This window comes from Malaclemys terrapin, chromosome 2, assembly GCF_027887155.1.
Source record: "Malaclemys terrapin pileata isolate rMalTer1 chromosome 2, rMalTer1.hap1, whole genome shotgun sequence".
NCBI lineage: Eukaryota > Metazoa > Chordata > Testudines > Emydidae > Malaclemys > Malaclemys terrapin.
This window is the reverse complement of record NC_071506.1, coordinates 170372605-170397459: the sequence shown is the minus strand read 5'-3', so window position 1 is coordinate 170397459 and position 24855 is coordinate 170372605. Positions and strand designations below refer to the sequence as shown.

Genomic DNA, 24855 nt, shown 5'->3' with positions numbered 1-24855 from the left:
CATGTCTCTTCCCCCGCATTGCCACACTCTAGCAGCAGCAGGGCTGAGCATCTCATTCCTAATCCTGCCCGAGATATGGGGGAGCTCTTCCCTTAGGTGTTGCCTTTAGTTCAGGGTGCTGAGCCATTCGGACCACTGCTGGGTCTGTAGGGTGGTTGGGGGAAAGTGTGGCTTATCTCTCTCTCCCTTCTGCCACTGCAGCTGCTCTGGTAGAAGACAGGCTGAGTTTCTGCCCCAGTGCAGTGCATGTCTGCTGCAGTAATGGGGCCCATCCAGAGAGGGATTTAGAACATGCAATGCTATTGTCATGCTGCCAAAATTAAACTGTACAATATAAGATGCTCTGGGAAATAACTTTTAATAGCTTATAACTCAGATCTCAATGGATTTTACTGGGGCCAGCAAAAGGCATCTCCCTGATTCCATGGAGGTCCCTTGCCAAAATCAGATGTTTTTTCCAACCAATGGAGGTGGTAACTTCTCAGTGGGGTGTATGATTTTTTTTGTAATGGAAAGTGTTAAGCAACCATAACATAAGTGTGCTGCCCTCTCCCCCTACAGCGTTAATTTGGTAGAGTGAGTTCAGCATTCTTTACTCTCAATTTTCAGCTACCTGCCTTCAGACCTTGGAATTTGGAAATGGATTTGTTATGGATGTCTCCTTATCCTTCTTGCCTGGCAGTGATGGTAAGTACAGCTACATATCCTGAATGCTTAGTCCAGGAGAAATGACACATTTTTAAAAACAATGGTTGATGTGCCTTGAAAAACAGTGTTTTCATTTAGCTAATTTTGGACACACATAGTATATGAATAATCATATCTAAATTGACAAGAAACCACCCCAAGCTTCACATCTGAATAGATTTAATTTGGAGGTTAGTAGTTAGAACAAAGTTGCTTAGTTGTAGTGCTTCCAAAACAGTCTTGATAGAGCATGTATTATATGTCAATTTAGTTGTATTGTGAGGCAGATGTCAGTTATAGATTCATAAAGTTAGGTCAAGATATAAGCACCCCAGCAATGGTGGGATGGAGGTAAGCTCCTTTGGAAGGGAGGAACCATACTTGCAGCATCCTAAAGCAATTGTATAAATTTCATAGATTTTTTTTTAAAGACCAAATTGACTATTTAAATCATTTAACCTCCTGCATAACACAGACCATAGAACTTCACCCGATACTTCGTGTCAAGTTCTATTATTATTACTAACTATTATCTGATATTTACGTTATAGTAGCTTCTGGAAGTCCCATTGTGCTAGGCACTGTATACAGAGTCTGAGGCAGTCTTGGCCTCAAAGTTTACAGTCTAAATAGACAAGACAGAAAAAGAATGTGTGGCAGAGATATAACACAAACAGTGACCAGTGTGATGGTCTGCAAACATCATGTGAATTCATGAATTTTTTGGGAGGTGGATTTTGTTGGGATTAGCTAAACAGATGCCAGAAGGGATAAGGGACGTTGCAGGGAGTGGGGTAAGGCAATCAGAAAGGAAGATGAGGAGGGCAAGGGGATAACGTAAGGGAGAAGTGGGACAAGAGCAGGGCTATATGAGTGTGGGGTGTAGTGAGATGAAGAGGGCGGGAGGGAATTGAATTAAACTGCCAAATTAATGCAAAGGAGAGAGTGTCCAAATTAAAAATTGTAGGAAGCAGCACTGACAGCATCATCAGTGTCTGATGGTCCCTGCTGCAGCTGCTTGGCTCTGCCTCTGCTGGCTGAGTCTCTTGGTGGGTCCTTTCATGAGTTTGTCCATCCCAAGATCATATGAATTGGGGGAGGGAGGAGGCTGAATGGAGCCTAGTGTCTGTGGAGTAGGTTTTTCCCTGTGCATAGTTGTATGCCCAGTGATACTGGGGGTGGAATATGTTATGAGCAGGACATGGGTGGTCTGGCCTAGCAAGTAGAACCAGGAATCCGGCTTAGAGGTTGGAGACAGGAGTCAAGCCAAGGGTCAGAACTGAAGTCAGGAGACAAGGCAGGGGTCAGTCTCAGAGGCAGGAGTCAGTCAAGCCAGGAATCAGAGCCAGAGTTGGGAGTCAGGAGTCGGAGCTAGCCGAGATGCAGGTCTATTGCTATGGCTGGCAGGGATCTGTTTTGTTACACAGACGCTTCCTGGAACTTCTCCTGGGGCTGAAATATAGTGCCTGGTCTAGCCATGAGGGAAACTGTCAGCCTGGCCTTCCGAGGTGGTAATTCCTGTGGTATTTATCTCCACAGGATTTGTGTGGTAATGCATAGCATGCTACCGTAGCTGCCGGGTAACAGCGTGGAGGCATTGGTCATTCCACAGACCTGGATTCCAGTCCTATCCCTGCACAACCTCACATAGCACCCCTTTCAGGGGGGCCCATATGGCATTGCTGGACCAGGGTGTTTTTATGAAAGGTCAGGTGGTTCCCAGGACCATTGTTCAGGGCCATAGTCTTTCCAGTCGATGAGATACCATAGTTTGCCCCAGTTTATCTTGGTGTCAAGCACTTCATGGACTACATACTCTTTGTAGTCCGGGACATGTACTTGTGAGAGAGGAGGTTGGGTTTAGTGGAGAATGGATCTCCATGTAGGGTTTCAGGAGCGACATATGGAAGACAGGGTGTAACTCGAGGGATCTAGACAGGCAGAGTTTGAAGGTAACTGTGTTGATTTGTTAACTGATTTGGTATGGCCTGAGGAACTGGTTGTCTAGTTTGCAGGATGGCCTGTTTGTGCAGAGTTGTTCTGTGGAAAGCTGCACATCTTGGCATACTGAAAAAGTTGGCCATTGACAGTCTGATATCACTATAGGCTTTCTTTGCTTCCTCAAGGTAGCCTCTTACCACTTCTTGGACCTGGTGAATCTGTTGAATCCAGTCAGTGACTGCTGGGTTTGGGGAACCACTCAAACCACTGAGCTATCCCAGGTATACGCCTCTACTGAAAGCAAATTTCAGGGATCCAGTACTTCTGATTCTGCATACTCAAGTGTAAAAGCATCCCCATAAAAAGTCTGAGCTCAAAAGTCAGAGCAACAGCAAAGGGGGTATTAAGGGCCAGTGTCATCCTGCCCTGAATTGGTTCCAGGCTTGAAAACTCCTCAGAAGCCTGATAAGACACCTGATGGTTCCTTAGAGCCATTGCTTCCTATTGGATCTATGGCTACAGTGGTGACTTAGGTTCATGGTGAACACTTGGAACACTGTCATTTAGTTACCCTCATGCAACACCAGATACGTTAACTTTGGTGATTTAGGGTAAAGGAAAGAAGTATAATGTGGTGGGTCTGGTTCCTGTTCCTTCTCCCCCTCCTCCAGAAAAGAAAAAGAAAAATGTAAGTCCAAACCATTTTCTTACCTACGCAGAATTCTCTGGAGATAAGAGAACCTCCCCGTAGGACCCGCTACTCGTTCGCCATGGAAATGTGTCACAGTTTTGAGCTTTTTGCTTAACCAGGTGGTTGTTGTTGCCGTGGACACTGCCTTAGATTGACACTGATCTGGAATCAGGCTACCACTGGCCTGATACCTTTCCTTGTTATTGCCCTGCCAGAAAATGGATCAGGGAACCTCTCATAACTGGCCATTCTCTTATAGTTTTTCACAAAGAAAGTGATCCTTCATACACTCCCAAATTTTCTCTCCAAAATGATAATGGAATTCCATCTTAACCAGTCCATAAACTTGCCAGTATTTTTTCCGAGGCCACACTGTCACTCAGGTGAAGTGAACTACACACATTGGATGCTAAGGGTATGTCTACACTACGGGATTAATCCGAATTTAGATAATTACAGGTTGTATAAAGTCGAAATGAGTGCGGCCACACTAGCACAGTAATTCGGTGGTGTGCGTCCAAGTACCGGGGCTAGCGTCGATTTCTGCACCGTTGCACTGTGGGTAGCAATTCCATAGCTATCCCATAGTTCCCGCAGTCTCCTGCGCCCATTGGGATTGTGAGTTAAGATCCCAGTGCCTGATGGGACAAAAAACATCGTCGCAGGTGGTTCTGGGTACAGCCTCACTTCCTCCCTCCCTCCCTCCCTGCATGAAAGCAACGGACGGCAGACAACCATTTTCGCGCCTTTTTTCCTGGGTGGGTGAACACTGCAGACTCCATACCACGGCAAGCATGGAGCCCGCTGAGGTCAAGACAGCACTCATGAATATTGCAAACACCTCGCGCGTTCTCGTGGAGTTTATGCTCAGCCAGGACCAGAAAAACGAGGCGAGGAGGCAGCGGCGGCGGCAGCGCAGCGACAAGCATGATGAGGACATGGACACGGACACAGAATTCAGTGAAACCACAGGCCCCGGTGCTTTGGAGATCATGTTGTTAATGGGGCAGATTCTATCCATGGAACGCCGATTCTGGGCAAGGGAAACGAGCACAGACTGGTGGGACCGCATAGTGTTGCAGGTCTGGGACGATTCCCAGTGGCTGCGGAACTTTCGCATGCGTAAGGGCTCTTTCATGGAACTTTGTGACTTGCTGTCTCCTGCCCTGAAACGCCAGAATACCAAGATGAGAGCAGCCCTCACAGTTGAGAAGCGCGTGGCGATAGCCCTGTGGAAGCTTGCAACGCCAGACAGCTACCGGTCAGTCGGGAATCAATTTGGAGTGGGCAACTCTACTGTGGGGGCTGCTGTGATGCAAGTAGCCAAAGCAATCACTCAGGTGCTGCTACGAAAGTTAGTGACTCTGGGAAATGTGCAGGCTATAGTGGATGGTTTTGCTGCAATGGGATTCCCTAACTGTGGTGGGGCAATAGACGGAACCCATATCCCTATCTTGGCACCGGAGCACCAAGCCACCGAGTACATAAACCGCAAGGGGTACTTTTCAATGGTGCTGCAAGCACTTGTGGATCACAAGGGACGTTTCACCAACATCAACGCGGGCTGGGCGGGAAGGGTTCATGACGCTCGCGTCTTCAGGAACACTACTCTGTTTAAAGGGCTGCAGCAAGGGACTTACTTTCCGGACCAGAAAATAACCGTTGGGGATGTTGAAATGCCCATAGTTATTCTTGGGGACCCAGCCTACCCCTTAATGCCATGGCTTATGAAGCCATACACAGGCAGCCTGGACAGGAGTCAGGAGCTGTTTAACTACAGGCTAAGCAAGTGCAGAATGGTGGTAGAATGTGCATTTGGCCGTTTAAAAGGTCGCTGGCGTTCATTATTGACTCGCTCTGACCTCAGCCAAAGAAATCTCCCCATTGTTATTTCTGCTTGCTGTGTGCTCCACAATCTCTGTGAAAGTAAGGGGGAGACCTTTATGGCGGGGTGGGAGGCTGAGGCAAATCGCCTGGCTGCTGATTACGCGCAGCCAGACACCAGGGCGATTAGAAGATCACACCATGAAGCGCTGTGCATCAGAGAAGCTTTGAAAACCAGTTTCATGGCTGGCCAGGCTACCGTGTGAAATATCTGTTTGTTTCTCCTTCATGAAAACCCTCCCCCTTTACTGACTGATTTTCTGTAAGGAACCCACCCTGCCCCTTCCCCCAGCTTTCTTTCAAACCAAATAAAGTCACTATCATTTAAAAATCATTTATTCTTTATTAATAGATTAGAAAAAGAGGGAGGGAACCCGGGTGGTATTTGGGAGGAGGATTGCTGGGAAGGAAAAAGCCACAAAGAAAAGGTTAAAAAAATGACAGCCTTTTGCTTGGGCTGTCTACTGGGGTGGAATGGGAAGGTGTACAGAGCCTCCCCCCCCGCGTTCTTACACGTCTGGGTGAGGAGGATACGGAACATGGGGAGGGGGGAGGGTGGAACAGGGGCTGAAGCGGCAGTCTGTTTTCCAGCAGCCGTTCCTGAACCTCCACCAGACGCCGGAGCAGCCCCAGCGTTGCATCCTTCATCCTCTGGTCATCCTGCCGCCATCTCTCATCTCGATCGTCTCTCCTCTCCTCACGTTGGTCCCTCCTCTCCTCACGTTGGTCCCTCCTCTCCTCACGTTCACTGACTTCTTTCCTATACTTTGAAACTGTTTCCTTCCACTCATTCAGATGAGCTCTGTCACTCCTGCTGGATTGCATAATTTCAGAAAACATGTCCTCCCGCGTCTTCTTCTTACGACGCCTTATCTGTGATAACCTTCGGGATGGAGGAGGGAGGCTTGAGGAATTTGCAGCTGCTGTAGGGAGGGGAAAAAAGAGAATTGTTTTAAAAGCTACATTTTGCAGAACAATGCTTATACTCTTTCACGGTGACCAACACTGTTCACATTACATAGCACATGTGATTTCTGTGCAAGGTCGCATTTTGCCTCTTAATGCTGAGTGCTTGTGGCTTTGCTGCTAGAGATCACAGGTCTGGGCAACAGAATTCGGCTTGCATGCGGCCATGGTAAGCCATTGTTTTACAGCTTCTGCACCCTCCTTTCCCACATACCAAGCATAGCCTGTAGAGTGCTGCAGAAGCCTGGCCAATCTCAGCCAGTTGGGGGGGGGGGGCAGTGTGGGGGGGCTTGTCTGGGCCCCTTCAGGCAAGTAGAGTGCTGCGGTTTTTCTGTTAACATTCAGCAGCACCAGAAAACAAACTAACCCCCCCCCCCCCCCCCGCCATGAATTCTCTGGGATGATCACGGTACCCCTCCCCCCACCGCATGGCTGGTATCAGGGAAGATCCCTGCAGGCACCAAACTACCCCCCCCCTCGCCGCCGACCCCCCCCCCTCGCCATGAATTCTCTGGGATGATCACGGTACCCCTCCCCCCCACCGCATGGCTGGTATCAGGGAAGATCCCTGCAGGCACCAAACTACCCCCCCCCCCGCCGCCGACCCCCCCCCCTCGCCATGAATTCTCTGGGATGATCACGGTACCCTCCCCCCACCGCGTGGCTGGTAACAGGGAAGATACCTGCTAGCCAAACGCGGAAAACTTCAGGGCCAATTTCCCATCTGCGCTTGGCTAACTGCAGGGAAGGATTTATTTTCCGCCACAGGCAAACAGCCCAGTAGGAACGGCCACCTCTGTCCCCTTAATTAAGTTCCCGTATTTCAACCAGGTTACCAGGAGTGATATCACTCTCCTGAGGATTACACAACAAGATAAAGAACGGATGTTGCTTGAATGCCAGCAAACACCGGGACCATACGCTGCCAGGCTTTGTCAGGCAATGATACCAGATTACTTGCTGCAAGCATGGCGTGGTCAAGTGTCCTACCATGGAGGAGGGAATAAGGATGCACTGCCCAGAAACCTTCTGGCAAGGCTTTCGGAGTACCTCCAGGAGAGCTTCATGGAGATGTCCCTGGAGGATTTCCGCTCCATCCCCAGACACGTTAACAGACTTTTCCAGTAGCTACAGACTTTTCCAGTAGCTGAACTGACCGCGAATGCAAAGTCAGGCAAAGTAATCATTAAAAACCGTTTGCTTTTAAAACAAGTTTTATATTTTAAAAGGTAAACTCACCTGAGGTCCCTTCCATGGGGTCAGAGTCTTGGGTACTGGCTTGGGAGGCTTGGGAGGGTACTTCAGTCAGGGTGATAAAAAGATCCTGGCTGTTGGGGAGAATGGAGTGCTGTGTGCTCTCTGCAAGCTCATCCTCCTCCTCCTCCTCCTCCTCTACCCCATCGGCAGAATCCTCAGGCGTCGAGACTATCCCCGACCCAGAATCCACGAACAAAGGTGGGGTAGTGGTGGCAGCCCCCCCTAGAATTGCATGCAGCTCGGCGTAGTAGCGGCATGTCCGCGGCTCTGACCCGGAGCGACCGTTTGCCTCCTTTGTTTTTTGATAGGCTTGTCTGAGCTCCTTGACCTTCACGCGGCACTGCTCAGAGTCCCTATTGTGGCCTCTCTCCATCATGCCCTTGGAAATTTTTTCAAAAGTTTTTGCATTTCGTCTTTTAGAACGAAGTTCTGCAAGCACTCCCATACAGATCAGATCTCCCCATACAGATCAGATCCAGTACCTCCCTCACGGTCCATGCTGGTGCTCTTTTTCGATTATCAGCCTGCATGGTTACCTGTGCTGATGAGGTATCTGTGGTCACCTGTGCTCTCCACTCTGGGCAAACAGGAAATGAAGTTCAAATGTTCGCGGGGCTTTTCCTGTCTACCTGGCCAGTGCATCCGAGTTCGGATTGCTGTCCAGAGCGGTCACAATGATGCACTGTGGGATAGCTCCCGGAGGCCAATACCATCGAATTGCGGCCACACTAACCCTAATTCGAATAGCTAAAATCGATTTTGGCGCTACTCCGCTCGTTGGGGTGGAGTACAGAAATCGATTTAAAGGGCCCTTTACATCGAATTAAATGGCGTCGTTGTGTGGACGGTTACAGGGTTAATTCGAATTAAAGCTGATAAATCCGAATTAAAGTCGTAGTGTAGACCAGGCCTAAGAGAGCATTAGCCTTTTGTTTGAATAGGACTAAGTAACATCATCTGAACTGCTTGTCCCTTATGGGGAAGAGAGGAAAGGGTAGGTACTCACATTCCAGCACCTAAGTGGTTTAGACTGTGTATTGAAAAGTTTTAACACACACACCTCTGTTCCTGTTCCAGAAGGGCTTACTTGACTAGGGCCAAAGTTACTTCTATGGTTTATCTTTGATGTAATCCGATATTAGAAATCTGCAGAGTTGCTACTTGGAGCTCAACTCATACTTTCACAAAACATTATTCCTTAGATCTGGCATTTAGATTGGTATGCACAATTTGGTAATCTGTATTTCAATCAATTTAACTGTATCTCATCTCACCTTCCGAAAAGAAGAGTGCTTCCTCAGTGTTCACAGCTTTAGCTGGAATTCCTGTTAAAAAAGTTTGATATTCATAGTTTTCAGCTTAGATAGTGTAGTTCTAGTAGTACAGGGGCCTGGAGAAAAACCTGACCTACCCCAGCATCCCCTATACAGGGTTGCCTAGTGTACCCAAGACCTCAGGATTCAAGATCTGCATGGCCTGCCTTCCTGGTCATCGACATCCACGACACATCTCTCTATCTGCCTTCTAAGTATAATATCTGATGGTTCTTTTCTTGGCAAACTTGTCAAGCCTGTGACTTCAGACTTAGAAGATTCCTGATGGATCATTCCATGAGACCGCAGTCCAATCCTCACCCATCAGACCTCCCTATGCATTGTACAAAAGCATTAAATATCCCTTCAAGCACCTGGTCTCAGGCTCAGGGACTGCTTAGGGTAGATAAAGACTCTTCCAAACACAGCAGACATTAGGTGGCAGGAGCAAACGCTCACAAAAAATGTGAAAAATCTCCCTCCAAGTCTTCAAGTACAGGACTTCTTCTTTGACACCCTCAAAGTTGGCTGAGACTCCACTCCTTGGTCCATGTAGGTCAGGAGGTCACAAAAGGCATGGTGCCGGTTTCTCGACACTGAGAATCACAAACGTCACAAAGCCATCCACAGCCAAATGGACTGCACCATCCTCGATACTGGTGAGGAAAGAAGACAGTGGACATTTCCTACATGGACAGTACCTGTGCTCAAAGAAAAGGAATGATCAGTAACGAAAACAGCTAATCTGTGCAGGCCCAGAATCAGTAATACTGTCAGATCTGGTCTAACCAAGGATGTCCCTGCAACTTTGGTTAGCCGCTGTCTGGTACAATTGACCAGCCAACGAATAATGAGACCACCAATACCAACAGCATGGCCCACTGACAGAAGCCTCATTCTCCTTCAGTGAGTCCAGAATCAAGGAGAGGGCTTCACCAGCCTTATCAAGGTAGAAGATCAGCCCTGATAGTGTCTCCAAGATCTCATGGGCACCTTCCCACTCTCACAAGTAGGACTACCTGACTTGGGATTGATGGTATCCTCCTCCAGGGGGACTATCCCATGAGCCCTTGCACTGGCCTTATTTGGATCTCTGGGATCTGTATGAGACATCCCAAATATGCGAGGTCTCAGTGGGAATCAGGACAGGCTTCTTTACCTGGGGAAGAACCTCAGTCTGCCCAGGATCACTCTGAGGAAGAGGAGCAATCAGCACAGCCAGAACCACTCACTTCAGTAGGATTATCATTGTTCTCACCAGATGAGGCAGTCACTCCTGCCTTGCCATTACCACATGATGACTATATGACCTCTTGAGAATTGGATGCACACTCTAGATTCCCCTGGAGGAAAAACAGGGCACCCTTATAAGTTGCTGGATATCCTCCAGGGTGCTGCTCCCAGTAATGTGGCACTGCCTGTTAATGAGGCCACTTTAGAAGTGGCTGAGACAGTCTAGCATACTCCAGCCACTTGCGCCCCCATTCTGAAAAGAACGGAGAATAAATATTCTATATCATGAAAGGGACGGGATATTTATTTTCAATCCTTGCTCCATACTCTTTTTAGTGGTGCAGGCTGTCGTTGAAAAGAACAAGCAACTACCAACCCAGATCTAAACCCACAGACGAGGCTAAATGTCTAGACCTTTTTGGGAGGAAGAACTTCACTTTGGCAAGTTTAACAGTTCCGGATAGTGAAGTACCAACCTTCAATATCAAAGTCTGAGTTTATTATTTACAGTAAGTTCTGAATTCACTAAGAACTGACTTGAGAATAAACTTCAGCTCCAAGCAATCATTGATGACTGTAAACTTGCCTGCCTGATTGGCCCTTCAGACTTTGTGTATGCAGCAGATACAGCCTCCTGCTTGATGGCAATATCCATAGTTATGAGAGGAGTTTCATGGCTCTAATCCTCTAGATTCTCAAGGAAGTCCAATTCACTGTGAGGATCTGGCTTTTGAGGGCAATGATCTATTTAGTGAGAGAACGAATGAATCGTTAAATACACATCAGATTCCAAGGCCATCTAGTCTGACCTCATATATCACACAGGTCTTGCCCATAACAGAACTTCCTCAAAATAATTTCTAGAGCATATATTTTAGAAGAACATCCAATCTTGGTTTAAAAATGGTCAGTGATGGAGAATTCACCTTGGTAAATTGTTCCAAAATGATTAATTACTCTCTCCATTAAAAATTTGTACCTTATTTCCGGTCTGAACTTGTCTAGCTTCAACTTCCAGCCATTGGATTGTGGTATGCCTTTCTCTGCTAGATTGAAGAGCCCATTATTGAATGTTTGTTCCCTATGTAGGTACTTTATAACGAAGTCACCCCTTAACCTTCTCTTTGTTAAGTTAAATAGATTGAGCTACTTGAGTTTATAAGGCATGTTTTATAATCCTTTGATCATTCTTGTGGCTCTTCTTTGAACTCTCTCCAATTTTTCAATATTCTTTTTGAATTGTGGACATCAGAACTGGACACAGTATTCCATTGGTGGTAGCACCAGTGCCAAATGCAGAGATAAAAAACTTCTCTACTCCTACTCTAGATTCCCTTGTTTATGCATTCCAGGATTGCATCGGCTCTTTTGGACAAGTGTCACACTGGTATCTCATGTTCAGCTGATTATCCACAATGACCTCCAAATCTTCGGGAGTCACTGGTTCCCAGTATAGAGTCCCCCAACCTATAAGTATGATCCTGCATTCTTTGTTACTAAATGTATACATTTACCTTTAGTCATAGTAAAATGCATATTCTTTGCTTGTGCCTAGTTTGCCAAGGGATCCAGATCTCTCTTTATCAGTGATCTGTCCTCTTCATTATTTACCACTCTACCAATTTGTCATCTCATCTGCAAACTTTATCAGTGACTGTTTTATATTTTCATTCAGGACATTGATAAGTATTAATTAGTGTAGGGCCAAGAACTGATGATCCCTGTTGGTCCATGCTGGAGAAGCACCCAATCAGTGACCATTCCCCATTAACAATTATGTTTTGAGACCTATCAGTTAGCCAGTTTTTAATCCATAATTATGTGTATGTGTGTGTGTGTGCCATGTTAATTTTATATTCTAATTTAGTCAAGTGGTACCAAGTTAGACACCCTACAGAAGTCTATTACTGTAACACTATTACCTTCATCAACCAAACAAACTTGTAATCTCATAAAAAAATATTAAGTTAGGTTGATAGGATCTATTTTCCATAAACCCATGTTCATTTGCATTAATTACATTACCTTCATTTAATACTTTATTAATAGACTCCCATGTCAGCTGCTCCATTATCTTGCCCTTTTTCAAAACTGGCATAACATTTAGCTTTCAGTGCTCTAGGACTTACTGAAAATCAAAATTAATGGACCAGCAAGCTCCTCAGGCAGTTATCTGGACCTGCTGATTTGAAAATGTCTGACTCTGGTAGCTTCTGTTTAACATCCTCTAGAGATACTAGTGGAATGAAAAGAGTGTAATCACCATATGATGAGACTATACTGTCTGTTTTTCCTCCAACGTTGTTATTGCTCCTCCACAGGGTTCTGACTTTGCTTACTTGGTGGCAAAACAGGATAACAGAGTGTGTGTGTGTGTGTGTGTGTGTGTGTGTGTAAAGGGTTACATTTGTCCCGTCCCTACCCACAAAAAGTTTAATCGGCCACCTCCTTACTAAGTTGGGTAGGCTGCCTGGATAAACACATACTTGGACCCAACAAGAATCCCAATTGCACATAAATGTCCTGGAACTGTTGGCAGTACAGAAAGTCTGCAAACAATTCCTACTGTTTAATCAGACCCTGGACGTTCAAGTCATGTCAGACAACATGACAGCACTTTATTATATCAGTGAATTGGGAGGAGTAAGGTCCACCCTTCTTTGTACAGAAGCTGTTAGTATTTGGAACTGGTGCATCTACCATCAAGTCACCATCTTGGCAGTGCTCTTTTCGAGAGTGTCTGACATTGCAGCAGACATTTCTCCAGATACCATAAGTGGGAACTACATAACTCAGTGGTACAGAGCATATTCAAACAGTGGGATTCCAATGGTGAGATCTCTTTGCATCCCCCAAAAAACAATAAATGCCCAGTCTAGTGCTCCAGTTTGTCTCTGGGACACATTTCTTGTACAGTGGTTGAAGTTGTTGATGTACACATTCCTATACCATCCCTCTCTTACCTCAAGTCTTGAGGAAAACAAGACAAAGTTGGTAATCCTACTTGCTCCTCAGTGGCTGAGGCAGTTCTGGTTAACCAACATTTTCCAGATTCCCACTATTCTGGACTGCCTTCTCTCTCAAAAGGTCAGGATTGCCTATCAGCTTCTTGCAAGTGCCTGGTGGAGGCTATTAACGTCTTTCACCCTCCAATGGGCAGCCATTTGCTCTTTGCGCATCCTACTACAGCATGGTTTTTCAAGGCACTTGTCAGAACCCTTTTTCTTGTACTGAAACCTACCCTGATAAGTAATCTCAATCTAGTCCTGTCAGCATTTATGAAAGCTCCATTTGAACCTTTATTTTCATGTTCCTTTGTTCATCTATCTGTGAAGGTTGCCTTTCTAGTTGCAAGAACCTCAGCCAGAAAGGCAGCTAAGCTGGAGGCCCTATATGGCATACCTGACCTACAAGGTTTTTCATAAGGGCAGGGTTTCCTTGAGAGGCTGCATCCTAAATTAATCTCTAGAATAATGTTGGAATTCCATCTGAAGCAGGTAATCCGTTGACCCTTTTTTTTTTTTTTTTATCTGAAGTGTCATGCCACCAGAGAGGATGAGAAGCTGCACACTTCTTGGATGTCCATCAAGCCTTGGCATTTACCTGCAGAGGACAAAACCCTTCTAGAAATCCCCTAAACTATTTGTCTCCTTTGCTTCCCTTCTCATACATTCAGCAATATCCTGTCAGAGACTTTCCTAATGGATTTCGCTCTGTGTCCTGCTTTAGTAGGAGTTGATAGCAACCCCTCTCTTGCAAGGTATAAGGGCCCACTTGACCAGAATCCAGACTATATTGGTAGCTTTGCTTTGAGATGTCCCTCTCCTAGAAATCTATAAAGCAGCAGTCTGGGGCTCTGTGTATACTTTTACTAGTGTGACAAAGTTCCTCCTCAGTCTTGGTGGGTCCTGCGTTTATTGGCGGATTTTCTTGCCTCAGAGATTCACCATGTGGGTTGGCGAACAGCCCAGAGACCTTCCCCTCTGGAAGAACCCACAGTCCAGGTTGATTGGGAGGTTTGGGGGGAACCCGGGCCTGCCCTCTACTCCGGGTTCCAGCCCAGGGCCCTGTGGACTGCAGCTGTCTATAGTGCCTCCTGTAACAGCTGCATGACAGCTACAACTCCCTGGGCTACTTCCCCATGGCCTCCTCCAAACACCTTCCTTATTCTCACCACAGGACCTTCCTCCTGGTGTCTGATAACGCTTGTGTTCCTCAGTCCTCCAGCAGCACACCCTCTCACTCTCAGCTCCTTGCACCTCTTGCTCCCAGCTCCTCACACTCGCACCATAAACTGAAGCAAGCTCCTTTTAAAACCCAGGTGCCCTGTTTAACCTGCCTTAATTGATTCTAGCATCTTCTTCTTAATTGGCTCCAGGTGTCCTAATTAGCCTGCCTTCCTTAACTGGTTCTAGCAGGTTCCCGATTACTCTAGTGCAGCCCCTGCTCTGGTCACTCAGGGAACAGAAAACTACTCATCCAGTGACCAGTATATTTGTCCTCTACCAGACTGGTCTGGGTCTGTCACATATCCCTCCCCCCTGCTCAACGCCAAGGGGTTGGGCATCTTGGGATGCCAGACAGTGCACACGTGACAAGCTATCGGCGTTGCCATGACAGCTCCCTGCTCTGTGTTGCACATGGAACTGGAAAGGTTGGAGGGATAAGAACCATCTGGTCACCCTTGTGTTCTTCTCCTTGTTCCGCTGCATCCATTGAAGAGGGGCATGGTTGGTCACGAGGACAAATCTGCGTCCGAGCAGGTAGTTGCGCAATGTTTCCATGGCCCATTTTACAGCGAGACATTCTCTCTCCACCACTGCATATTTTTGTTCCCTTGGAAGGAGTTTCCGACTGAGGTATAGAATTGGGTGTTCCTCGTCCCCGAACATCTGGGATAGAACGGCCCCCACCCTACTTCCGATGCATCCATCTGCAGGATAAACTCCTTGGTGAAATCAGGGGCTATCAGTACGGGGTTACTGCAGAGGGCAGTCTGTAGGTCTGTGAATGCTTCCTCTGCTACGTCAGACCATCTCACCAGATTAGGTCCACGGGCTTTCACTAGGTCTGTCAGGGGCTTGCCCTTGTGGCAAAGTGGGGGATAAATCCTCGGTAATACCCCACCACACCTAGGAACGCCCGGACTTGTTTCTTGCGACTTGGTCGGGGCCAATTTTGGATGGCCTCTAACTTGTTCACTTGGGGTTTTACCAAACCTTTTCCCACAATGTAGCCAAGATATTTGGCCTCTGTAAACCCTACAGCGCACTTGGCAGGGTTTGCTGTAAGGCCAGCTGGCCTGAAGGTATCAAGGACTGCCTCCACCTTCTCCAGGTGGGTTTCCCTGTCTGGGGTATGAATGACCACATCGTCCAAGTAGGCAGCAGCATAAGTGTTATGCGGGCGTAATAGTTTGTCCATGAGGCGCTGGAAGGTAGCTGGGGTCCCATGTAGTCCAAAAGGGAGGACAGTATATTGAAAAAGACCCTCTGGTGTAGAGAACATATTCTTTTCCTTTGCGTCTTCTGCAAGGGGAATCTGCCAGTACCCCTTTGTCAAGTCTAGGGTAGTCAAGTACCAGGCATTACCCAGACGGTCCATTAGCTCATCTATGCGAGGTATGGGGTACGCGTCGAACTGGGATACTTTGTTTAGTCGCCGGAAGTAGTTGCAAAATCTTGTGGTGCCATCAGGTTTGGGCACCAGCACGACTGGGCTGGACCACTGACTGTGGGATTCTTCGATGATCCCCAACTCCAGCATTTTTTTTACTTCTGCTTTTATTTCCTCCCTTTTTGCCACTGGCACCCGATAGGGCCTCATTGTTATTCTGGCCCCAGGGTTCGTGACGATGTGGTGATATGTCTCGGTTGTTCGACCCGGTTTTGTCGAGAACACATCTTGGTTCCGGAAGATCATCTCAGACACCTCATTCTTCTGGTCTGGTGTTAAATCGGGAGACACTCTCACCTGTTTGGAAGGCTTGTTTTCCTGGGTTAGGTCTTTTTGGACCGTTGTGCATGCCTCTTGTGCATGCCAGGGTTTCAGAAGGTTAACGTGATAAATCTGTTCAGTTCTTGTTTTCTGCATCCTGGCTGCTGCACCTTGTAGGTTACTTCCCCCACGGGTTCAACCACCTCACAGGGCCTCTGCCATTGGGCCAGAAGGTTGCTTTCTGCCATGGGTACCAACACCATAACCCAATCCCCTGGTTGGAACTGTCGCACTTTTGCCTGGCGATTGTAATGGGTTCACTGGGCCTCCTGTGCCTTCTCCAAATGTTCCCGTACAATAGGGGTAACCCGGGCTATCCGGTCTTGCATCTGCATTACATGCTCTATTATATTTCTCCCCTCATTGTGTTCCTCTTCCCAGATCTCTTTGGCGATATCTAGTATGCCACGGGGGTGACGCCCGTATAATAACTCGAAGGGGAAAACCCAGTTGAGGCCTGTGGTACCTCCCAGATAGCGAACATAAGGTAGGATAGTAGGGTGTCCCAATCCTTCCCATCCCGACTTACCACCTTCCTTATCATAGCCTTGTTCAGTTAAACCTTTCTACCAACCCATCAGTCAGCGGATGGTAGACCGAAGTTCTCAGGGTATGTATATGGAGCAGCGTACAGAGGTCCTTCATTAGCTTCGACATAAATGGGGTTCCTTGGTCAGTTAATATCTCCTTCGGTAACCCCATTCGGGCAAAGATCCCCACCAGCTCCTTGGCTATAGTTTTAGAGGCCGTGTTCCGCAGGGGGACGGCTTCTGGGTAGCGAGTAGCATAGTCCAAAACAACAAGTATATATTGGTGGCCCCAAGCCGTCTTCTCCAGGGGTCCCACTAGGTCCATGGCTATTCGCTCGAAGGGGACCTCTATGATGGGAAGAGGTACTAAAGGTGCCCTCAAGTGGGGATGGGGACTGTGTAGCTGACACTCCGGGCAGGAGGCACAGTATCTCTGCACTTCTTCATGAACTCCGGGCCAGAAGAACCATTGTAGGACTCGTGCCAGGATCTTCTCTACCCCCAAATGCCCCCCAAAAAGATGACTATGAGCAAGACTTAATACAGCTTTCTGGTGTTTTTGAGGTACTAGGATCTGCTGTACCTTCTGCCCCTGTACTGGTGCAACCCGGTATAAGAGATCCTTCTTCATTATGAAGTAGGATCCTGGTCACTGGGTTTTCCCTTCCACGGGGACCCCATCTATTTCAGTCGCCTCCTTCCTAATGTTGTCATACCAAAATTTCCTCTCCCGGGGCTAATCTGCCCAAGATCTAGGGGCCCAGTCTCTGTTGCCTCTACTGGTTCAGAAGCATTAGGGTGGGGGTCAGACTCAGGTGCTTCTCTCTCCTGGGTGGCCTCCTTTTCAGCTGCGCGGGTCCGCCTACCTACAAGAGCGACCCTCTGGCTTTGGGTCAGTATTCGGATTCCCAAGGCCGTAGCTGCCCTTCTTTCCCTTTTTGTCTTTCTACCCTGTCTGGGAGTGGAGAACAAATCTGGGGATATTTCAGAGAAGATTGGGGGTTGACAGTCTGCTGTGGATGCCTCATCAATTTTAGGGTCCCCATCTTTCTCCAATCCCCCTACTGGGAGTAAGTTTCCAAAGCCTGGGAAGTCCCTCCCTATGAGCACCGGGTATGAGACTTTAGGGACTACACCTGCTGCTACCTCAGTAGTGTTCCCATGGATCTCGATTTTTACTGGGATGGTGGGTAGTAACTAACTGTCCCATGGACACATGTTATCCCCGTACGTTTAGCCTGTAGCAGCTGATTACGCTTCACGAGCTTCCCTGAGATAAGCATGATAGCACTCCCCGAATCAACCAGTGCCGTGGTCCCTACCCCATTTAGTTTCACTGGTCTGGTATACATATATGGGGTTAGTGAGACCCCCACAAGGTGGATTAGGGAGCATGGATCTGCCCAGTTCCCCGGGTTACACTGCATAGGCTCCTCAGCAATGGGACACTGTGCAGCTATGTGTCCCCACTCCCCGCAGGCATAACATCTGTATGGAGCCCTAGGCGTTCCCCGGTCTCTTGGTTTGGGCAGTCTAACATCACAATCCTCTTCTCCCTCAGTGCTCCGACTCTTTGTGGCCTCTGATGGGCCTTCAGCCTCTCTCTTTTTCCACCTGGGCCCTCCTGGTGGCCCAGTCACCCGAATTTTAGGGCTTGGTGCTGCTAGTTTAACCCGAGGTGCCTCTTCCTTAACTGGTCGGGTCAGCTCCCTCGCTGTCCTTCGCCTCTCTACCAGGGCGACAACCTCGTCATAGCTGGAGTGTTCATTCTGGCTTACCCAGGCACGAAGGTCTGGTGGTAGTCCCCTCATGTATCGGTCGATGACCAGAACCGCTAGTATCTCTTCCGGACTCCGGGACTCTGTTTGCAACCACTTCCGTGCGAAATGGATGAGGTCATATAATTGGGACCGTGGGGTTTTGTCTTCCTGGTACCTCCAACCGTGATACTGCTGGGCCCGCACGTTACCCCAGATCTGGCCAGGATCTCTGCCTTCAGCGGGGGGTAGTCTGCCGCAGCCTTTTCAGGCAGATCATGGTAGATCTTCTGGGACTCCCCACACAGGAATGGGGCAAGGATGCCAGACCACTGATCTCGAGGCCAGGCCTCCCGTAGGGCTGTCCTCTCTAAGGCCAGAAGATATGCCTCTGCATCATCCTCCCGTGTCATTTTCTGCAGCCAGTGGCTGGCCTGTATGAGCCGCGTCCCATCATGGCCTCAATTCAGCTCTGTAAGGGATTTTACCTGGTTTACCAGTTCCTGCAACATAGCTCGGTCTTGAGCAGCCTGGTCCATCAGCAGGCGATTAGTCTCTTGCTGCAGCCGCACTGCCTCCTGTTGGGCGGCTGCCTGGACACGGGTAGCCTCCTGCTGGGCCGCCATAGCTTGTATCAGTGCCCGCACGATGTCATCCATTGTGGTGGAAAAAAAAACACCCTCTCCCTTTTTTGTTGTTGTTGTGGTTTTTTTTTTTAATCACCCTCCTGCTGCTGCTGCGCTGTGCACCCCAAGATCCCACCGCTAACACCAGTGTGACGAAGTTCCTCCTCTATCTTGGTGGGTCCTGTGCTTATTGGCGGATTTTCTTGCCTCAGAGATTCACCATGTGGGTTGGTGTGGAGCAGCCCCCAACCCAGTATCCCGGCTGGAGCACCGGAGTGGGGCCGAGCCACATGGTGCGGCCCCCGACCCAGTGTCCTGGCCAGAGCGCCGGAGTGGAGCAAGCCCCAGACCCCGCTCCCCAGTGGGAACTCGCGGGCTGACTTAAAACAGCTTGCAAGCTGGATCCGGCCCGCGGGCTGTAGTTTGCCCACCCCGGCATAGTCCAATGAACACTGGTAGCAGAAATCTTCCTGTCTAAGGTTCAAGGAGCACATGTGTACCTTGAGTGGAATATATATAGGAAGCACGCATCTTGAAGAGCTCCAGTTACTAGACAAGGTAAATAACCATATTACAGTAATGGGGGACATATAAAGTATCTGAGCATCTCCCAGTATTTAATAGAAGTAGCGAGTGTGTTGTTAGTATGAATGCAGGTGTTTCTGAAATACTAGGAAAATAAGCAAGAGAGGGAGGCCCTCCCAAAATTGCCCTGAATGATCAGTGGGGAAGAGATTCTTTGATAAGATAATTAAACTGTCAGCCATTTTGCATTGTGAGAAGAAGCTGCCAGCAGATATTCTTTCCTCAGGTGAATAAGGTATAAACTACCTTCTGTCCATGCATGTAAGAAACTGCCTCAGGGCATGGTTAGGCATACACTGTATAACTGCTGCATTAAGACAGCAATCCAACAGTGCCTAGCACAGCACAGAACATGTATGAATAAGTCCCTACCAAATTCATGGTTTACTTTGGTTAATTTCATAGCCACAGGGTCTTAAAATTGGTCAATTTAATGATTTCAGATGTTTCCATCTTAAATTTCACAGTGTTGTAACTAGGGGTCCTGATCCAAAAGGGTATTGTGGGGTGGTGGTCCTAAAGCTGTTGTACAGGGGTTGCAGGATTGTCATACTCCTGTGGCGTTTCCTGCAGCTGGAGGAGGCTCCCGGAGGTAGAGGTAGGGCCAATCTCCCCAGTGTTGCTGGGAGTGCCCCAGCTGGGGGCTCCTAGCTGCTAGTCAGGGCCAGTGGTGGATTAATGCATAGGACCTGTGCCCAGGGGCCCCGGACAGTTTGAAAAATGGGTGCCCTAGCTCTGGCAGGAGCCACGGGTGGAAGTCCCGAGCACCAGCAGGAGCCGGAGGAGGAGGGAAGGGGGGCAGAAGCCCCAAACTTGGGCAGCCCAGAGTCCAGGCAGGAGCCCTCGTGAACCGCAGCCTTGAGTCTGTGCACACCGAGCTCTGGCTGGAGCCCTGGGGCGGGGGTGTGTGTGGCCTCCCCAAGTCCGGGCAGGAGCTGTGGGGGTGGCAGCCCCGAGTTCTGGCTGAAGCCTGGGTGCCCCTAGCCCTGGCAGGAGCCATGGGGGGAGTGTGGGGGGAGAGAAGGGAACAGCAGCCCTGGAACTCGGTGTCCCGAGCTCAGTCAGGAGCTGTGGAGGTGGGGTAGGGGGGCGGGGAGGCGGCAGCCCTGAGCCTGGGCAGGAGCCACCGGGGGTGGAAGCCCTGAGTCCCCGCTGGAGACCGGCTGCCCCCAGCCCTGGCAGGAACCACAGGGTGGGAGTGTGGCAGCCCTGGAACTTGGGTGTCCTGAGCCCTGGCAGGAGCCGCAGGGAGCAGCCCTGAGCTGGGCAGGAGCTGCGGGTAGTGGCAGCCCCCAGCCCAGGTCCCTGAACCCGAGCAGGAGCCGGAGTGGGTGGAAGCCCCGAGTCCCAGCTGGTGCCTGGGCGCGACTAGCCCAGGCAGGAGCTGAGGAGGAAGGGAGAGCAGCAGCCTGGGCAGGAGCCATGGGGGAGAGGGAGCGGAAGCCCCACAGCTTGGAGGCCCTGAGCCCCGGCAGGAACAGTGCGCTGGTGGGGGCGGAAGCCCCGGAACTAGGACACCCTGAGCCCAGGCAGGAGCCACGGGGAGCCGCAGTCTGGAGCCCAGCTCTGGGGCTTCTGCAGCACATAAGTGAGGGTGTACCACCCTCTTCTGTGCTGCCTGTGGAGGTGGGTCTGACCTCTCCCCTTAACAGTCATGCAGGGGAAGGACAAGTCCTGTCCCTCCCAGGCCTGGCTGATTTTGGGGAGATCAGATTTCATGGGGCCAGGCTTATTTCATGGTCCATGACACATTTTTTACAGCTGTGAAATTGGTAGGGCCCTATATATGACACATTTAATGAGACAAATATAGGCATATTCATAGCTGTCTAGTTATGTGTTATTTAACTCTGACAGTTTTTTTTACTGTAATGCCTTCAGAGCAGACAAGTCAATTTGTTTGGTTTATGAAGTTTTCAGATCTTCTAGAACTATATACAAAAATACATCGTGCAGTTTGAAAATGCTATCATACCCTGAAGGCAGTGCAATATGAAAAGCAGTATTTCCATTTTCACTCTGAATAATTTTAACTCAATAGATATTTTTTCCTTAGATATGTGAGTAAGTGATTGTTGACATTAAGTTTACAAGGCTGGAAAATTACAATAAATTCTTGTGACCTGTAGTCTGAATTACTGTCAGAAATAATAAAGGGTCTGTGCTGCATATTAGTCAGGATAATGCTGTCTTAAAATTCATGCTGTGAAGCAATAGGTTAGTTCTTTGTTTATTATGGTGGTGTATTTATTAGAAATCCTCTTTGAGTACCCTAGAGGAATATATCAGTATAGCCCTGTGTATATAAATGAGAAGTAATGATTCACACTTCAAGATTTAAAATAAAGCTTGCAAACCTGTAATAGTAGTTTAAAAATGAAACTCAGAATTTACTGTGCTCAGTCTTAAAATCAGCTCTTTCTAAAGGTGATATTCCATGTAAGGCTTAATCTTGAAATGTAAATAACTGGATATTAAACATTTTGCTTTATTATAAAGGTACTCTTTTGTTTCCATAGTTAAGGCTGAGTTTAAGTTTGTATTTAAAGCAGGGAAACATAATTGTTATGTGGAAATGATATAGCATATCTTCCACAGCTTAAAGAACTTTCTCAAAAGGTAAAGAATGAATTTTCATATAAATCTGTTAATTAAGATATAAGCATTTTAAAATATCCCAAAAATTCTAAAAAGGGGACAAGTCTATTATTTTTAAAACCAGTGGATAAATAAATGCTTCGTTTTTTTTGTTTTTTGTTTTTGGTGGGCATAGAAATGTGAAAACGGACTTGCCTCTAGACTGTATCAAAAAGTCAGGCATGCAATAATGAAAAATTATTACCGGTAATTTGTTATTTTTTGAATACTAGTTATAAATGGTTTGGTCTGTGCTGCAATGATTAAGGTTCAAAATCTATCATTATGATCCAAAGTCGTCTTATTAAAAAAAAAAGGAAATTCTCACTATGTTGGTGGTTGAGGAAACCTTGAAAACTTGAATAGCATATAGACTGGTGCAGTTAATTGTGTTATCTACTTGAATCTGAAACAATACCACGGAGACTTGGATTACCCCTTTTTATATGAAGGTTAACTCTGAAACCTACAGGTAACTTAAATGTCATCATTAAGTCTCACTGCTGATCTTTTTGCCAGAAACAGTTAGTTAATGTGACAAACTGAGATGACTAAGAATTTAAAACTTTAGAGAACAAGATGTCTTTGATAAATCTATGGAGCCATTATGGTGCCTTCATGCCAAAGCTGTGCTGACATCTGCATCTTGCCCAAATGTTATAGTACATACTCTTTGCATGCAGAATGACGTTTCTGAAAAATTACAAGTAGTCAGCTAGCTAACTTGAGTTAGAGGCATTTAAAATTTACTCTTGAATTCTTTTGTTGAGTATAATTTCTTTGAACTCTCCAGCAAAGAAATCATCTGACGTGTGGCAGTTGAAACTGATTCAAAATAATTCCAAAATCTATATAAAAGTTTCTTGATGTTCATTTTTTATAAACTTTTTCATAACCATAACTAATCTTGCATCAATTGCTTTGTTAGAGAAGTGATACTGGAACATTCTCTGCACGGTAAGTCATCTATGAGAAGACAACAGAAAACTCTTAATTAAAAAAAAAAAACTGTTACAGAAGAGCAAATTATATGATTCAATGCTTCACCGGTTGACCTATGAGCAAAGAGTTGCTCTGAGCTGGTCTCCTGGACCTTGAGAATTTGCGGGAGAGTTGTTATCCTGTGGATCCCTAAGACTGCAGAACAACTCCCCTCAAGTGCTTACAGATCTCGGCAAGCCCTTTTGCCATCCAGGCTAATCACCCCATACTAATATAAGAACTGCCATAATGGATCAAACTATTGGTTCACCAATCCTAGTCACTTGGGTTCTGAAAAATAAATTAGAAGTGGCTCTTCATGATCTTGAATCTCAAGCTGAAAAAATGAACAAACTTGAAAAAGCTTTACAGGTTATATTTAACTTATTGGCATGATGAAAACTGACGACTTATTCCAATGCCCGTTTTCTGTTTTGTAGCCAGATTGTCATCCATTGTAGTAATTAGTTTCTTAATCCATAACTGTGTATTTCCCAGTAAAACAAAATCTCTTGACTGTATGCCAAGGAATTTATGAAAGTCCCAATTCCCCCCCCCTCCCTTTTTATCTGCTATTCTGATATGTTTCATAGATTCATAGATACTAGGACTGGAAGGGAGCTCGGGAGGTCATCGAGCCCAGTCCCCTGCCCTCATGACAGGACCAAATACTGTCTAGACTATCCCTGATAGACATTTATCTAACCTACTCTTAAATATTTCCAGAAATGGAGATTCCACAACCTCCCTAGGCAATTTATTCCAGTGTTTAACCACCCTGACAGTTAGGAACTTTTTCCTAATGTCCAACCTAGACCTCCCTGGCTGCAGTTTAAGCCCATTGCTTCTTGTTCCATCCTTGGAGGCTAAGGTGAACAAGTTTTCTCCCTCCTCCTTATGACATCCTTTTAGATACCTGAAAACTGCTATCATGTCCCCTCTCAGTCTTCTCTTTTCCAAACTAAACAAACCCAATTCTTTCAGCCTTCCTTCATAGGTCATGTTCTCAAGACCTTCAATCATTCTTGTTGCTCTTCTTTGGACCCTCTCCAATTTCTCCACATCTTTCTTGAAATGCGGTGCCCAGAACTGGACACAATACTCCAGTTGAGGCCTAACCAGCGCAGAGTAGAGCGGAAGAATGACTTCTCATGTCTTGCTCACAACACACCTGTTAATACATCCCAGAATCATGTTTGCTTTTTTTGCAACAGCATCACACTGTTGACTCATATTTAGCTTGTGGTCCACTATAACCCCTAGATCCCTTTCTGCTGTACTCCTTCCTAGACAGTCTCTTCCCATTCTGTTCAAAGAATCCTAATACATTAGAGAGGCATCTAGTGGTTTGTCCTTATATTATCATCTGTGTTATAATTCTGTTTTTAATTATTTCAGTCAGTTTACTTGGTGTGGTACAAAATTTAGTAACATGTTACTTGCAGGATTACCCCTACTACTGTTTTCTAAGACATGTCCATTTTCTACATTCTGATCTCCTAGTACAGTAGCTGGTTTTAATGAGTGAATACTTTTGCTAGCATCTCAGAACTCTTCGATGGATAACATCTAGGCCTGCTGACTCATTGCTCCTTAACTCATCAGCTGGTTCCAGCACCTTTGCCTTTAACATCTCAGTCTCTGACAGTTCTTCATTGTTATTACAGTAACTCCTCACTTAAAGTCATCCCGGTTAAAGTTGTTACGTCGTTTGGCAGCCGCCTGCTTTGTCTACTGCTTGCAGGAAGAGCAGCCCGTTGCAGCTAGCTG

At 47.1% G+C, this 24855-nt stretch overlaps 1 protein-coding gene across 3 annotated transcripts in view; it reads left to right on the top strand.

Annotated features, from left to right (window-relative positions):
* Positions 1-24855, top strand: part of ELP2 (elongator acetyltransferase complex subunit 2) — a 129575-nt gene that overhangs the window by 22611 nt on the left and 82109 nt on the right. For all 3 annotated transcript variants that reach the window (XM_054019239.1, XM_054019237.1, XM_054019238.1), the window contains exon 5: positions 610-687. In XM_054019239.1, the coding sequence (XP_053875214.1) occupies positions 610-687 (78 nt within the window). The remainder of the gene's footprint in view (positions 1-609; positions 688-24855) is intronic.